General features: G+C 35.2%; 1 protein-coding gene across 16 annotated transcripts in view; it reads left to right on the forward strand.

Moving 5' to 3' along the window:
- The window catches only part of AIMP1 (aminoacyl tRNA synthetase complex interacting multifunctional protein 1), a 107940-nt gene that overhangs the window by 8413 nt on the left and 81267 nt on the right, over nucleotides 1-18260 (forward strand). For all 16 annotated transcript variants that reach the window (XR_014051901.1, XR_014051893.1, XR_014051908.1 and 13 more), the window contains exons 3-6: nucleotides 1939-2052; nucleotides 4307-4474; nucleotides 12159-12370; nucleotides 15444-15612. Coding sequence is in view for 10 of the 16 variants with exons in the window: in XM_081484536.1 (XP_081340662.1) it covers nucleotides 1939-2052; nucleotides 4307-4474; nucleotides 12159-12370; nucleotides 15444-15612 (663 nt within the window). In the remaining 6 variants the exon portion in view is untranslated. The remainder of the gene's footprint in view (nucleotides 1-1938; nucleotides 2053-4306; nucleotides 4475-12158; nucleotides 12371-15443; nucleotides 15613-18260) is intronic.

Raw genomic sequence — 18260 nt, forward strand, 5'->3', positions numbered from 1 at the left:
GGATTAAGATAAGTTAGAATTGGTGTATGGTGAACACGTAATATTTAGAGAAAACAATGTATTAATTCAAGACTAATAAAAATTAATATTTAAAATAAGTAAGTATAGAGTTAGAGACTAAAAATGAAGAAAGCTGGGTAAAATCAAATAGAAACTCAAATATCTCCTTTAACTTCATATAAAAGAAAATCTTTACTTTCACATTGCTCTCTTTTCGGGTATTTTCTGAAGTAATTTTTACAGTTTTTCCGGTGCTTAAGTTTTACCTCGAAATTGCCATGATGTATTCAAAAAATATCAAATCTAAATTTCTGCTTCCAGATTTTAGGTTGTTTTTTGTGTATTTTATTTCTCAATAGCCAATGGTAATGCTATGAAAATTCCAAAATCTTTTACCGTCACTTATTTAAATAAATGCTTTTCTCTGCTACATAAAACTGAATGACTTACAGAATCCTACATTTACTATCTAAAAATTTTTCCCTTTGTCAAATTTTTCTTCTTTTTAAATACTGTTTTAATTATTTTTATAATGTTTTATAAATACTTTTTCTTACTGTTTTTCTTAAAATTTAAAAAGGATTTTTCTTACTGTTTTTTAAAATTCTTAATGCTTCTTTCCATTAGAAAGATGAATAGATTATAGAGATGTATGTAATATAGAAGAGAATTAAAAAGGAAGTAATTTATGGACAGTAGTAGTAATAAATATGTGTATGTAAGTAAATACATGGGCAGGACTATACTGCTTGATACAAGAGTATCACATGCTATGTGATTCGCATACATGGAATCAGCAAAAATGCAACAGGCATAGTACAGATTGATATAATAGTGTGCCTTTGTGTTGGCAACTCAGATACCAAAATCAGCTTTGAGTCATGTTTTTAATTTACTCAAAATGATGAATGATGTTTCTTTAGGTAGAACTCTTGAACAGAACAAAGTACAGTCCACCCTTGATTTGCATGCTTGATTCCTAGAAAATTCAGAGTATAATGAAGTTGTTTAAAATGTTTAAATGTAAAAAATAACTAGAATCTAGGCTCAAATAATAAAGAGGATTTCACCTGTGTATCTGTACAATGTCACTGCAAAATCCTGCAGGATGTGAGACAGTTCTTCATTTCACAGGAATATCTAACCTATTGCAGAACATCTGAAATCCCTGACCTCTGCCCTCCAAATGCTAGTACTGACTCCCATTATTCGTGACAGCCAAAAATTCCCTTACAGATTTTCAAAGTCCCACCTAGAGAGCAGTAGCAACCCCACTGAGAATCCTTGTCTTTTATATTTTGTATACCCTATTGCTACCCACTCCAGTGTTCTTGCCTGGAGAATCCCAGGGACAGCGGAGCCTGGTGGGCTGCCGTCTATGGGGTCGCACAGAGTCGGACATGACTGAAGCAACTTAGCAGCAGCAGCATACCCTATTGCTCACCTTTAACACACTCTGTTGAGCAAATCATTTCATTTAATGTTTGACCAGCTCTACTTCTGAGACATTAGGAATTAAAGAGTTTTCATATCTTTTTACAAGATACTGATTAAAAAGGAAGAAATGAGAACAGTTTTTTATTGTTTGGTATCATTATTAGATCTTAGACTTTTGAAAAAAGTTTAATATATCTGATATTTGTCTCAGTTAATCCGTTACTAACACTGAACGAGGTTCTTACATTGTCACAGCATTTTTATAAAAGCTAGGAAAATGATTGATAAACAAAACCTCTTCTGTTGTTTTTACTTCACAGATTTTCTCCCTTTCTCTTTTAAATATCATGTTGTTTTAATAAATATTAAACTGATACAGAGGAACTGGTGAAACTTTTGGTTCTAGCTTGGTTTATACTGGCTATGCTTTTATCAAGTAGTATTCATAAGAAACCTTTTAGAAAACACAGCTATATCTTAACTGGTGGTTCTTGATCCCAGTTTTGCAGGCAACTTTAAGAGAAGAGAAGAAACTTCGAGTTGAAAATGCTAAATTGAAGAAAGAAATTGAAGGATTGAAACAAGAGCTAATTAAGGCAGAAATTCAAAACGGAGGTGATTAATTATAGAAATGATAGGTTGATTCATAACAATAATTATTACATTCTTTATTAAGTTGCGTTTTATGCTTGATTACTCATCTCATCCTCACAGCTGCCCTTCTCATGCATTTATCCTCGTACATTGAAGAGAAAATACAGACTTAGAAAAGGCAGATATATGATCTTACCTAAGATCACGCAAAAAATGCCAAAATTGGAGTTTAGAGAGCTGCACTTTTAATCTCTACTGTGATCATCACTGATCCCCTATTAAACTTGATCATTTACTATTCCCTGTTGAATAGTTGTTGAAAATAAGCCATGATAGTATTTAGTTAACACTTATTAAGTTTTTCTGTATGCCAGGCACTACCAGGTGGTTCATATAACTTATATATTTTATCCTTAAAATCTTATGTACACAAATATTCTTGTTTTATACATTGAAGCTTAGAGATGTAATTTGCCTGAAATCAAATACTGTTTTTTAAGTTATCCAAATCAGCAGATAATTATCATTTCACCTGGTATGCTGTAAATGAAATGAAGGTTTTTATTGAATTATTTTAAAAGTGTCTAGATAAATTCATATTATTATAAAACGACATTAATAAAATAGGAATAGATGGAGCTTCTCATTACTAAATGAAGCAGTAACTTCCAAGGAACTTTACATGTACCTCAGAAGAGTGGTTTGAATATTGGCTGGAAAATAAGCCACATCATAATCCCTCACAAGATTATATTCTTCCATGTTTACTAGGCAGTGAATATGTTTTTCACATTGCTGGAGCAGTGTTCTTTAAAATGTTTTTTGAGATAAAATTATGAACAAGTAATGCTACTGTCTATTAATTCTGATATAAAAATGACTATTACTAAAACATCTTTCCAATTGATCATTCAGTTTAAGAGAAAACCTGAGTGAAAAACATGCCATCTTGCCAAACCATGAGAGGTGTAGTCTCTGGAAACAGACTGCCTCGGTATAAAATATTATATCCCTAATTCACTATGTATGTGATGAACCAGCTTCTTAACTTCATATATTGTTTATTAAGTTAGATTTTATGTTTGGTTACTCATGAGAAAGGCGGCATGCATTTATCATCTTATACTGAAGAGAAAATAGCAACTTAGAAAAGGCAAATAAGTGATCTTGCCTAAAATCATGCAAAAAGTATCAAAATTGGAGTTTAAAAAGATGCACTTGTAATCTCTGTGATTTAATTAAAAGCTGTGCTTCTCATCTCCCTGATCAACCTTCTTGCTCAAGTTGGTCATCTATAAATGTGGATACTGCTTAGGGTATTTATAAGAATTGTAAGAGTTAATTCAGATAAAGCATTTGGAAAAGTGTTTGGGACACAGTAAGTTCATAATAAATATTAGTTTATATGGTTGTTATCTGTAATTTTCTCAGTTTAGTCATTAGTGATTGAAGGAGAATAATGCATTTATTCTTTTATGGTTAAAATATACTTAATTTCCTGGCAGCCTTTTTACAGTCTTAGATAGTAGAGACTTGATAATCATATATGCTGAATTTTCTTTTTTAAGAAGAATTCATATTCGACCATATGACCAAGCAGTTCACTCCTAGTTATATATCCAAAAAACCAAACTGTAATTAGGAAGGATTACATCCACCCCAATTTTCCAGCAGCATTGTTTGCAATTGCCAAGATATGGAAGCAACGAAAATGTCCATCAACAGATGAGTGGATAAAGGAGATGTGGCGTACACACACACACACACACACACACACACACACACGATAGAGTACTATTCGAGTACTATTCGGCCATAAAAAAGCATGAAATTTTGCCATTTGTAGCAACATGGGTGGACTCAGGGTATTATGCCAAGTGAAATAAATCAGACAGAAAAAGTCAAATACTTATAGATGGAATCTAAAAATTACAACAAACTAGTGAATTCAATAAAAAAAAAAGCTGACTCATTGGGAACAAAACAGTGGTTACCATCAGAGAGAGGGAAAGGGAGGGAGCAATATTGGAGTTGGGGATTAAGAGGTACAAATAATTGTGTATCAAGCTACAAGGATATATTATACATCATGGGGAATATAGGCAATAGTTTATAATAACTATAAATACAGTATAACATTTAAAATTGTTAATCACTATATTGAACACTATAACATATAATATTGTATATCAACTGTATTTGTTTCAAAATAGTTTATGACACACAATTTCCCGTTTGTTTAACATAAATGACATTATTTCATTTTCTTTGTCAGTAAAACAAATACCGTTTCCATCTGGTACTCCACTAAAAACTGATTCTATGGTTTCTGAAAATGAGATACAGTCTATACCAATAACAACCATATCTTCTGGTGCTAAAGAGCAAGTAAAAGGAGGAGGAGGAGAAGAAAAGAAGATGAAAGAGAAAACTGAAAAGAAAGGTATTTTTTTGGCACTTGATCAGTTTACCAAATGTCAACATTTTTTATAATGGTGTCAAGAAGAAAGTTCAAACTTTTATGAATTAGAATAAAGTTTAAGAACAGTAGGATAATGGAACATTAAAGGTGGGCCCTCAAGGGTGTGTAAAGGTTGACCAGCTTGACAGGGTAAGAGCATGACTTGAGGTAGAGGGACTAGCAAAACTAAAACCAGAAAGTAGAGAACCGTATGTAGTTTGGTATGACTGAATTTGAATATATTTGTAGGGAGCAATTTCAGAGAAAGCACAGGTAAAAAGTTAGCTTAGGAGCAGTCATGAAGATAGGAAAACGATATTCCAGTCAAAGTAGAATGTCTGAACTAGCATTGGGGTGTTAATGTTTTAGGAATCCGTAAGAACTGAAGTAGAAAGTATATCACTTTCCACTTAGACAACTAGAGTAGAAATCTTGCAGTCACCTTAACTTGTCACTGTCCCTCAATTTTCGTATCTAATTGACTACCAAAACCTGTATAGTCATATCTCAGGGATATTGCAGATTCGTTTCCAGACCATCAAAATAAAGCACGTAGCACAAGAAAGCAAGTCACAAGAATTTTTTGGTTCCCAGTATATATGAAAGTTATGCTTACACTATACTGTGGTCTTTAAGTGGTCAATAGCAGTATACCTAAAAACAAAAAACTGTACATACCTTAATAAAAATACTTCATTGCTAAAACATGCTGACCATCACCTGAACCTTTAGCAAGTCATAATCTTTTTGATGGGGGAGTCTTTTTTCAGTGTTGATGGCTGCTGACTGATCAAGCTTATGGTTGCTGATGGTTGACTGGCTGTGGCAGTTTTTTAAAATAAGACAACAGTGAAGTTTACTGTGTGGTTGAATCTGCCTTACAGACTATTTATCTGTAGCATATGATTCTGTTTGATAGCATTTTACCCACAGTAGAGCTTCTTCCTAGATTGGGGTCAGTCTTCTCAAACTCTGCCAACTGCTTTATCAGCCAAATTTATGTAATGTCCTAAATCCTTTGTTATCGTTTCAACAGTCTTCACAGCCTCTTCACTAGGAGTTGATTCCATGTCAAGAAACAACTTTCTTTGCTCATTCATTAGAAGCAATCCCTTATTCACTAATATTTTATCATGAGATTGCAGCAATTTAGTCACATCTTTAGGCTCCACTTGTAATTCTGGATCTCTTGCTAAATCTGAAGTTTCTTCCTCCAGTGAAATCTAGAACTCCTCAAAGTTATACATGAGGGTGGGAATCGTCTTCTTCCCAACTCCTGTTAATGTTGGTATTTGACCTCTTTCCATGAATTCTTAATGGCATCTGGAATGTTGAATCATCTCCAGAAGCTTTTCAATTTACTTTGCATCATTCTGTCAGAGGAATTACTGTATGTGGCAGCTGTTGCTTTAAAAAGTGTATTTCTTAAGAATAAGACTTGCAAGTCAAATTTATTTCTTGATCCATGGGCTGTAGAATAGATGTTTTATTAACAGACATGAAAACAAGCTTAATCTCACTGCACATCTTTATTATTTATTAGAGCTCTTAGGTGACCAGGTGGATTGCCAGTGAGCAGTAACATTTTGAAAGAAATCATTCTTGTGAGGTGAAAGTCTCTCATCAGAGGGCTCAAAATATTTTGTAAACCGTGTTGTAAACAGATGTACTGTCATCCACGCTTTGTTGTTCAATTTATAGAGCACAAGCAGAATAGATTTAGTGTCATTCTTAAGGGCCAGAGGATTTTCAGAATGGTAGATGAGCCTTGGCTTCAACTTAAGGTCACCAGCTGCATTAGCCCCTAACAAGAGAGTCAGCCTGTCCTTTGAAGCCAGGCATTGACTTCTCTCTAACTATGGAAGTCCTAGGTGGTGTCTTACGATAGAAGGCTTACAGTTTTTATCTACGTTGAAAATCTGTTATTCAATGTAGCCGCTTCATTAATTATCTTAACTAGACCTTCTGAATCAGAGCTTTTACATCACTGGCTGCTTCACCTTGAATTTTTATGTTATGAAAACAACTTCTCTCCTTCAATCTCATAAACCAAGCGCTGCTAGCTTTAACCTTTTGTTTTTTCAGATTTCTCATCTCTCTCAGCCTTCACACATTGAAGAGAGTTAAGGCTTGGCTCTGGGTTAGGTTTTGGCTTAAAGGAATATTATGTCTGGTTTCCTCTTCTCTCCAGGCCATTAAAGCTTTCTCCATATTATCATGACTGTTTTGCTTTCTTATCATTCATGTCTTCTCTGGAGTAGCACTTTTAGTTTTCTTCAACAACTTTTTTCTTTGCATTCACAACTTGGCCGTTTGGCACGAGAGATCCAGCTTTTGGCCTGTGTTGGGTTTCAACATGACTGCCTCGCTAAGCTTAATCATTCCTAGCTTTTAAATGTGAAGAATGTGTGACTCTTCCTTTCACTTGATCACTTATTAAAGGCCATTGTAGGGTTCTTTTTTTTTAATGACAGATTTTTAAAGTTTTATTGTTGCTTTTACACTTCAGAGTCTTGTATTGATGTCCTGGTCATACTTTTATGCAACAAAAACATACACATTTAAACTCATTTTTTGTATTATTGGGCCATAATGTTCTAAGAGAGTTCTGTCCAATAGAAATATAACATGAAGTGTATATATAGTTTAACATTTTTGAGCAATCTCATTAATATAAGAAACAAGTGAAATTAATTTTAATAATACATTGTAACCTAATGCATTCAAAATATTATTTGAACATGTAATCAAAATAGAAATTATAAATGAGATATTTGCATTCTCTTTCTTCATTGTAGGGTTCTTAATTGGCTTAATTTCGGCCCAAGGAAAGGGAGAGAGACAGATGGGTTGGTTGATGGTTGAACAGTCAGAACACACACAATTATCAAGTTCAGCATTTTATATGGGCATGGTTTGTGGTACCCCAAAGCATTTACAATAGTGACATCAAAGATCTCAGACCACAGATCACCATGACAAATATAATAATAATGAAAAACTTTGAAATATTTTGAGGATTACCAAAATGTGACACCAAGACACAAAGTGACAAATGCTGTTGAAAGAACAGTGTCAAGAAGGTTGCTTGATGCAGAGTTGCCACAAACCTTCAATTTGTAAATAATGTAGTATCTGCAAAGCACAATAAAGGGAAGCACAATAAAATCAGCTTTGGCTGTAATTCCTACCACCAAAACCTATCCGGAGCCCAGTTCTGTGCCTGCATTTTGTTAGGTGCTACCAGGTAATTCAGGCTTCCCAGGTAGCTCAGTGGTAAAGAATTCACCTGCCAGTGTAGGAGACAGGAGATTCAGGTTCGATCCCTGGGTTGGGAAGATGCCTTGGAGGAGGAAATGGCAGCCCACTCTAGTATTCTTGCCTGGAAAATCCCATGGACAGAGGATCCTGATGGGTTACAGTCCATGGGGTCACTAAGAATCCAACACAAGGGACTGAACACGTTGTGATACCAGGTAGTTCAGGTTCTCATGATCTCATCTGAATTAATGTTAAAGCCTCATGTTTTCTAGTTTGTCCTTACCTGGCTGCTAAAGCTATTTTTCTAATCATAAATCCGACTGCTTATTTATTAACTTTCCTTTATACCTTTCTGGACTTCATTTTCCCAAATGTCATAAAATACGTTTTTATAATTCATTACACACGCCTCTCATGGTACTTAAGCTCTTTAAAATTTTATTGGAAAATATAAAACAGCTGAGGGATTTGTGAACTGATCTAAGCCATTTTAGCACCTAACTCTTGTCAAGTCCTTTTGATAAGCGTGAGTAGCTTCTAGGTGCTGTATATCCTCTGCTACATCACTTCACCACTAGGTGGTATGGTTACAATGAAAGCAAGTCAGACTGATTCTTTCTCTTTATGAATTTCATAAAATAGGCACAAAACATTCATGCAACCTGTTTTTATAAGTTTGGTAAAAAGTCCATCCTCAAAGAGGATGCAGTATTGTGGCTGCAAGATGAGTCAACCTTGTGGTTAAATGAGACAACAAAGTCTTCCTTTCGAGGAGGGAGCATCTAAGACCAAATGGAGATCTAGGTCTTGAATACCTGTGTTCAGTAGAACTTTCTGTTCTGTATAGCTGGGTTATCCGACACAGTAGACATAGCCATGTGTGGCTGCTGAATGTTTAAAAACGTGTCTAGTATGACTAAAGAACTGAATTTTAAATTATTTTAAATTTAAATGTTAAAAACTGTATGGAGTCAGCAACTACTGTATTGGACAGTGCTGGAATAGAGGGCTGTTTCATCAGTGTTGACTGCCAAGATTGCCAGATTCCAAAATTCTGCTCTCTCAAGGGCTGTGGCACCCATACAGTCTTTCTGTACTACACTTATGAGCATCACTCATTTGTTAATGAAACATTTCTAAAGTCTTTTATGATGACTATCAAAGTTCTTGGTATGGAATTTCATGTTTATAATCACCTGTGTGATGTAGATCCCTGAAAAAGGTATTTCAAATGCATAGAGACTAAAGTTTTAAAATTCATGAATATAGCTATATCATATTGTTATAGTAGTATGTATGTTGTTGTTGTTCAGTCACTTACATGTCTCCAACTCTCTGTAACCCCATGGACTGTAGCTCGGCAGGCTCCTCTTATCTGTGGGGTTCTTCAGTAAAGAACACTGGAGTGGGTTGCCATATGTAGTATTTTAAAATAAATACATAATTTATCACTCAAAGATAACTATTAAGATTTTTGTAGTAATTATATATATATTTCTTTATCATTAAGGCTCTTAACTATTTTAAAAAATCTTTGCTGATATGTTACATAGAAAGTGATATTTTTTTTTAATTTGCTAATGAGACTAAAAATTTGTCATTTATTTTGAACTAGCTCTACCTCCTCTTTTATAAGCAATCTTTGTGAAAATTGTGAATGTCTTTTATGCAAAATCATCTATTCCCACTCCAGACAGAATTGCTCTTCCTTGTGCTTCTCTATTTCTTTTTATTTGTAATGTTTATCACATGTTCATTATGTATATCTGTCTTTTTTTTCTTTAATATTATTTATTTTATTTGTGGCCATGCTAGATCTTCAGTGCAGACTTTTCTCTAGTGGGGTGGCAAGTGGGCACTGCTCTCCAGTTTTGGTGCACTGGCTTCTCATTGAAGTGGCTTCTCTTGTTGCAGAGCATGGGCCCTAGGACACTCAAGACTTGAGTGGTTGCAGCCTGTGGGCTCAGTAGTTGCAGCTCCAGGGCGCAGGCTCAGTAGTAGAGCACAGGCTCAATAGTTGTGGCATACAGGCTTAGTTGCTTCACCACATGTAGAGTCTTCCTGGATCGTGGGGATCAAACCTGCGTCTCCTGCATTGGCAGGTGGATCCTTTTCCACTGAGCCACCAGGGAAGCCCAGATCTGTCTGTCTTATAAGAGATTTTTGGTGCCTGGCTAGTGTGGGCCACTCATCTTACTTTTTTCAGTGCCTTGCTGCTAAGTCGCTTCCATCGTGTCCGACTCTGTGCGATCCCATAGACGGCAGCCCACCAGGCTCCGCTGTCCCTGGGATTCTCCAGGCAAGAATACTGGAGTGGGTTGCCATTTCCTTCTCCAGTGCATGAAAGGGAAAAGTGAAAGTGAAGTCTCTCAGTCGTGTCCGACTCTTAGCGACCCCATGGACTGTAGCCTACCAGGCTCCTCTGTCCATGGGATTTTCCAGGCAAGAGTACTGGAGTGGGGTGCCATTGCCTTCTCCAATCCATTACTCTAGTTGTTGTTTAATCACTAAGTCATGTCCGACTCGTTTGTAACTCCATTCACTATAGCCCACCAGACTCCTCTGTCCATGGGATTTCCCAAGAAAGAATTATGGAATGTGTTGCCATTTCCTTCTCTAGGGGGTCTTCCTGACTCAGAGATTGAACCCATGTCTCCTGCCTGGCAGGTGGATCCTTTACCACTGAGCCACCTTGGAAGCCACTCTAATTATACTTTCAGCAAAATACCGCACATCAGTAAATATTTATCCAAAGATGAAACAAAGAAGTAGTTAAGAAACAATGCTTTCAAGTCATAGCAGCTTATGTCCTATAGATTAGGAGGTAAATAAGTTTTTGTTTTGTCTTAATTTTTTTTTTCTGCCAGAGAAGATAAATGTGAACTTTAGGAATTTGAACTGTATTCAGGTTGCATTTTGACTTAATGGCTAAAGTGAACTTATGCTCGCTTGCTAGCTCGCTTGCTCAGTCGCTCAGTCATGTCCGACTCTTTGCGACCCCATGAATTGCAGCACGCCAGGCCTCCCTGTCCATCACCAACTCCCGGAGTCTTCCCAAACCCATGTCGATCGAGTCGGTGATGCCATCCAACCATCTCATTCTCTGTCGTCCCCTTCTCCTCCTGCCCCCAATCCTTCCCAACATCAGGGTCTTTTCCAATGAGTCAACACTTCGCATGAGGTGGCCAAAGTATTGGAGTTTCAGCTTCAACATCAGTCCTTCCAATGAACATCCAGGACTGATCTCCTTTAGGATGGACTGGTTGGATCTCCTTGCAGTCCAAGGGACTCTCAAGAGTCTTCTCCAACACCACAGTTCAAAAGCATCAATTCTTTGGCGCTCAGCTTTCTTCACCATCCAACTCTGACATCCATACATGACCACTGGAAAGACCGTAGCCTTGACTAGACGGATCTTTGTTGGCAAAGTAATGTCTCTGCTTTTAAATATGCTATCTAGGTTGGTCATAACCTTCCTTCCAAGCAGTAAGCATCTTTTAATTTCATGGCTGCAATCACCATCAGCAGTGATTTTGGAGCCCCCCAAAATAAAGTCTGACACTGTTTCCACTGTTTCCCCATCTATTTCCCATGAAGTGATGGGACCAGATGCCATGATCTTAGTTTTCTGAACGTTGAGCTTTAAGCCAACTTTGCTATATGATCTTATGCTATAAGAGTTATATTATCAGCATGTAAATAAAAGTAGAATTTTGAAAACATAATCAGAATAAAATGTTTTCTTCCACTCAAGTTATTTCTGTAGACAAATCTAAAGTCCTAATAAGTCTTCAGAAGAGTATAAGAAATGGAGAAATTCATTGTATGCTTACTGGTATATCTAAGTGGTGAGCAACACGTTTTAGTAGTGAAATTATATTTGACTGTAGTTCATGCTGTCATTTGGCTACTTATGATAGTCTTTCTAAAGAATTTTTCACTCTTGTAGAGTCACGGTAAATCTTAAAGGATTTTTTTCCCTCTGTTTCAGGGAAAGGGAAATTTTTTCTGTAGAGGGTTATTTACAGGCTATAAAGTCTCTGTTAAAATTACTCTACTCTGCCAGAGTACCAAAGCATACATAGACAATATATAAATTAATGAACATGATTTTGTTTTAGTAAAACTGTTTCACAGACAGCAGGCTGGATTTGACCTTGAGCCATAGATTACCAACATCTACTTTGAGTCTTTAACTAGAGATATAGACAGTTCAATAGAGAAAGAGCTTAAAGGGGATTCAAGATGTTGTGACATGCATAATTCTTTCCTTTGTTACTTAAATGAAGATAGAAGATAAACCCTCCTGTTTTTTTCTTTTAAACTCATCAGAATCAATTCTGTGGATTTTCATACTGTATTTTTGTTTTACTTCTGAAGTTTACCTTTTGTAACTGTTTTTTAGGAGAGAAAAAGGAGAAAAAACAGCAACCAGTAGCAGGAAGTGCTGACTCTAAGCCTGTTGATGTTTCCCGTCTGGATCTTCGAATTGGTTGTATCATCACTGCCAGAAAACACCCTGATGCAGATTCTTTGTATGTAGAAGAAGTAGATGTTGGAGAAATAGCCCCAAGAACAGTGGTCAGTGGCCTGGTGAATCATGTTCCTCTTGAACAGGTAATCTATATAGCTAAAATTGTTTCTACATATGCGTTTCGTTGTCAATCCCTCTTGCTTAATGTTTTTTCATGTGATTTTGTATCAGACCACACAACATGAGGCAGTATTGATTAATTCAGTTGATTATTTGATATGATAAATCCACCAAAAAGTACGCAAAACTACCAAAAACTTGCAAAAGATGTGTAAATTAAGATCAAAGTCATGACCATAGAAAAAGGAAATGATGTATTGTTTTTTCTCAATTTTTAAAAGTATTTTTAGTTTGTTATTTTATCATCACTGTTCCATCATGGAATTCTATTCCCTGATTTTAATTTTAAAATCACCATTATATAAGCTCCGAAAACACCAATCTAAAATTAAGAAAACAAGCTTTATATCTTTATAACTCAAGAATTTTCATACTGGAAGAAGAAGAGGAGAGGGAATTGTGAAGATTGAACTTGACTTTTTTAATGGTATTCCTTTATTCGTTAAAAACAGCATGTTTTAAAATTTTATTATTTAGATATTTAAATATATCTATATTTCCAGTGTCAAAGACATTAATAATTTTTAACTTGCTCTCGCTAGACATCTTCTATAGAAATTTGCATCATCTACCTATTTCCTCTGCTCCATGGTGCCTCAGAGATACTGCAAAGACCATAGTCTTCAACATTAAAATAGTTCTGCCTCTCGGTTCTTTGCCATCTCTGTTGCTGATTGACTTTGTGAACCTGCATAAGTCCCTACGTTAATTCATTCTTACTTCTTCCGCTGCTAAGTCACTTCAGTCGTGTCCGACTCTATTCTTATTTCTAGATGCTGATATTTACTGAGAATCTGCACTGTGCCAGGAACTGTTGTAGGCAAGTGAATAGAAAGAAAGAAACATAGGTAGATAGATGGATGATAGATTTGTTTTAAAAAAAAAAACAACAAACCCTGGGACTTCCCTGGTGGTTCAGTAGTTAAGAATCTGCCTTTCATTGCAGGGGATGTAGGTTTGATCCCTGGTTGAGGATCTAAGATCCCACATCCATGGGACAACTAGAAAGAACTCTGTGTGTAGCAGCTACTAAACCTGTGTGCTCTAAAGGTAGCACGCTGCAGCTAAGAGCCTGCATGCCACAACAAAGGCCCATCACGGCCAATAATAATAATAAAATAAACAAAAGGCCCTGCCTTTGTGAAGCTCATATCCCTATGGGAGAATCAGAACTTCCATGATATACAGTGTGTTAATATCAGGAAAAAAATAAAGTAAGGAAAGAATCTAGAAAGTATTGAAGCTAGGGGAAAAAAGTGGCCAGGGAAGAGCAAAGTGGTATTTAAGTAAAGGTCTAAGAAAATGAAGAAAACAAATTGTTCTGTCTTATGACATGAGATAGCATTTTCAGGCAGCCCTGAATCAGATGTTATCCTGGGATGTTCAAAGAACAGCAGGAAGCCATTGTCATTGTAGCAGACTAAATAACGGGAAATGTCTTGGGAGATGAAGTCAGAGATAAGGATGCCAAATGCTGTAGGGTCCTAGAGATCATTGTAAAGACTTTGGCTTTTTTTCTGAGTGAGATGAAAGCGACTGGAGGATTTTTGAGCTAAGGGGTAATATGGTCTGTCTCACATATTAATAGTATCATCTGTTTGCTTTGTTGAGGGAAGAAAGATGGAATTGAGATCTGTGAAGAAATTTCTCTTATCTATGAAAAAAGATAGATGACACTGGTGTGCGCATTTTCTTTTTAACATTCATTTTGTATAGGAGCAGGACCCTCTCATAGCTGCTTATGAAGTTAGGTTCATAAGGAGCCTTGGAGAAAGAACCAATTGATCTTGAGCCAGCTTAAATTCAAAAAACTCCTCCTCGCTGGGGCTTCAACTTTTTTGTTCTCCTAAGTTACAGACTAGTTCTTCTCTTCCAAAAGCTGTCATTCACAGCCATATGCAAAGTGATTTATATACATATCTGTATCTAACCATCAAGTCAGTACTAGTCAGCAGTCTATAAAGTAACTGCACTTAGCTCCCTAAAACTGTATACCAAATTTTGTACATTTGTTTATTTTTCTGAGGTAAAAGTCCACAGCTGTCATCTGATTCTTAACAGATTGCATCTAGCTAACCCTCTTGTTTTTCTTATACATATTTGGTGTAACTTTTTTATTAAGTTCCCATATTTGTGGCATCTTAAAGTTATTTAATGTCTGAAGAGAATAAGAATTCATGAAGATCACCAAAAAGGGGGCTTTTCCCATTTGAACCTTAGGTACATTTTTTTTTTTTAAATCATAGAATGTTGGGGTAAATTTGCACGTAACATTTATTTATAAAACCATCTTTCATCTAGAATGTGTCTTGTCCCCACATGCAGTGATTCTTCTTGTACGTTATTTTGTTTTAAACCTTCTGAAAGAATTTAAACAACTGTATCCCTTATTTTTGCTCATTGAGAAAAAAGTTGAGACTTCAACTCGTGAAGTTTAAAGAAATTTATATTTACTTATGTAACAAATTGTAGAAATAGCTATCATTGTTTGTTGTGCTGTGCATAAAGCTTAAATTGTTAAGTGATCAGTACTTTTTAATTTGGGAAATGAATCTTGCATAGTATTAAAAATGATCAAACATGTAGGGGAAAAATGGGCATTTATTTTAGTGCTATTGCTAAGCTAAATGCTTTATATATATATGTTGTGATTTAATCCTTGTGGCATCTTTATATAATTTCCCTCATTTTATAAGGAAACAGGGAGATCAACTTTATGAGTCTCATCGCTAGTACATGAGAACTAGCAATGAAATTTAAAACCAAATCTGTTTCACTCAGTCATTTCTTATTTTTAAGTGAAATATTATTGCCTCTGCTGTTTGATCTATAATGCATTGTCAGTTTGTAGAATTTTTTTTTTCACGTTGATACAAGGCTTCTTTAACGTAAAAGATTTTGGACACAGATAAGGATAAAACAGCCACAAAAATAGAACATTTGATATTTAGCATATTAGATGTACCTTAATGTATTCTAGCTAAGATTATTCTAAATCTCTGTACATCTTTAATCATCAATGTATATTTCACACAGATGCAAAATCGGATGGTGGTTTTACTTTGTAACCTGAAACCTGCAAAGATGAGGGGAGTAGTGTCTCAGGCAATGGTGATGTGTGCAAGTTCACCAGAGAAAGTGGAAATCTTGGCACCTCCTGATGGATCTGTTCCTGGGGACAGGATTACTTTTGATGCTTTCCCTGGTAAGTATTTATTAGTACTGTTTGTAGTTTGGAAATCATGGTTCTGAAAGCTATGTTTGGAATGTTTAAATTTAAAATCACTCCTGTATATGACTTGCAAGACTTGACACTAAATGACCATTGTTAGTGATATTATTGTTTATTGAGATTGGCATAAGATGGTACATTAAGCAAAACTGTCTAATTATTCCTTCCCCATGAACACTCAAATTGTATAAAACACCAGAGAGATTGTACCCTAAGGGAAATACTAATTTTGATACCTACATAACAGAAGAGTGTAATACGGATAGAGAACCAGTTAATGTGCTACAAAATCATTCAAGCATAGATTATCTCAGAATGCAACATAGAAAAATGAAGAGATGAAAAGTTCAGACAGGGAGCCGAAAATGTATAATTCTCAAAATCAACCTAGTAATATATTTGCATATGCTTTTACTAGCCTTTAGGATTTAGAGGAAATCTCTAAATTGAAATTCATATTTTTTTAATAATCTAAAAGGAAGGTTTATTTCATATTGTTTCTTCTCTCTAGTAAAGTGCTTCTGAGACAGATGAAGCTTCCTAATATGTGAGAAAGTTTCTTCAAATAGGTCTTTTGAAGCAGTAAAGAAAGGATGTTTGGCAGATGTAGAATAAACATTTCTTTCATAAAAGTGGAAGACCTCTTAAGAGGAAAAACAGAAATTGAAAGACTATATTGCCTTTTGGTTCTAGGAGGACACAATCACCACTGCTTACCGGGAAATCAAAACACTTCCCCAAACCTTATGCTTTTGGTTAGGATGCCATGTGTATACCTGGCAAACCTGAAATTCTATTTTTCTAAATTGGAATGGAATGAAAATAAAAGTGAACTTTTTCTTTTAAGATTCAGCATACACTGAGGAAAAAAAAATCTTGGTTTATCTTTTCAGATTAACATTTGCTTTCCTTTTTATTTAAATATTTGATAGTGCATTTTTCTATATAAATTTTTTTATATATAAATTGTGAAGTCAGATATTTAGAACTGGAAGAAATCATTTATTTTAACCCACTGTTTTACAAATTTAGAAACCAAGACCCAATAGAACTTAGCTACCTATTACTTAAGGTTTGTAGAAGGATCAAAAAATAGATGTGCCTGAATCTCAGATACTACCAGCATTTTTGTTGGTGAATCATTGCTTGCTATGAATTTATATGGGCTATTTCATCAGAGAAGGCTTATAGTTCTTTTATTTCTATGACAGCTTTCATTCCCCTTACCTTATATAGAATTAACAGGTAAATATTTCAGCACTTGAATCAGTTGTTATTATCTGGACATCACCGTTAAGTAGTGTGGAGATTTTTTAAGCTACTCGGTGACTTAGCATTAGAGATGCTAATAGCCCAGAGTGGATTTCTTGCCTTTACCATATTTTTTAATCTTTCAATCTGTTTGGCTGTTGGTGTGTGTTTATATATACATCATTGCAAAGTCTAAAATTCTTTTCATATTCATAGTTGCTCCTTGTGCTTTAGTAAATGAATATGTAGATAACATAAAAAATTTTCTAAAGTGAAAGGGAAAAAAACTAACATTTATGTGGCCCATGCAGTTGTTTGAATTGTACTCTTGTAACTTATAAAATGCTTCACCAAGCTGAACAGCATCAAATTATTGATAAACTTGGGGACGTGAGGTCTGTTAATTCTCATCCTGCTTATGCACATCAGTTACGGCTTCTGTAGCAGTAAATCTGAAAGGAAATAACAGTTAATACTATGTATGCAACAGATCATTAGTCTTACTGTATTTTTTTTTCTTTTCCCAGAGAGAGCCATGATTTATCCATACTTTATTTTCAGCATATGTTTTACATTTTAAAGCTTCAGGTGTCTGCTGGTACATTTTGATGTTCATTTGCTGTGCTCAGTGTCTAGAGATATACATTTCATGTTATAGTAAGTGTGGTATAGAAATTTCATTTGGGGCTCAAACCTTTGAATTGCTAATTGGCTTTGAATAATAATTTTCCAACTACAAAACCGTTGCTTCCATAAAGTTTAGAAGATACCACGTAATACATTTATAATAATGGCTAAAACCCCTCCCCATTCCTTTTTTAGTCTTAAATGTATAAAGCCATAAATTATTTCAATATAGTAACTAGTCCCTAAAGTATCAACCAAAAATAACTTGAGCACAATATTACAGCAAGAAAACAAAGGCATTGACACTCTCTCCTCTTTCTTTTCCTTTTTTTTTTTTTGAGAATGCACTGGTTTTAGTCTCATAATAAATGGAAATTTGCATTCAGACTTTTCTGATATCATGATTATTCCTGTTAGTTTTGAGTCTTATTAATAAATCTGAGTTGATGGTTAATCTCAAAGCATGTATATATGCAAGACTCTTTAGCTTTTGCACCCAATTACTGTTTAAAAATGGGGTGTTTTTTTGGTATTGAGTGGTATGAGTTTTTTATATATTTTAGATATCAGCACCTTACTAGCCAAATTGTTTGCAATCTTATTCTCTCATTCAGCTGGTTCTCTTTCCATCTCACCAAGTAGAATGGGCAGCAGATGAAATTCAGAGTAGTTATCATATTTAGCTAGATAACCCTAACACATAAGTTATTTCCAGTACTGTAGGAAATCTTTAAGTACTGTAG

Source organism: Giraffa tippelskirchi, chromosome 1 (genome assembly GCF_054371585.1).
Source record: "Giraffa tippelskirchi isolate mGirTip1 chromosome 1, T2T-mGirTip1v1.2.pri, whole genome shotgun sequence".
In the NCBI taxonomy this organism is placed as follows: domain Eukaryota; kingdom Metazoa; phylum Chordata; class Mammalia; order Artiodactyla; family Giraffidae; genus Giraffa; species Giraffa tippelskirchi.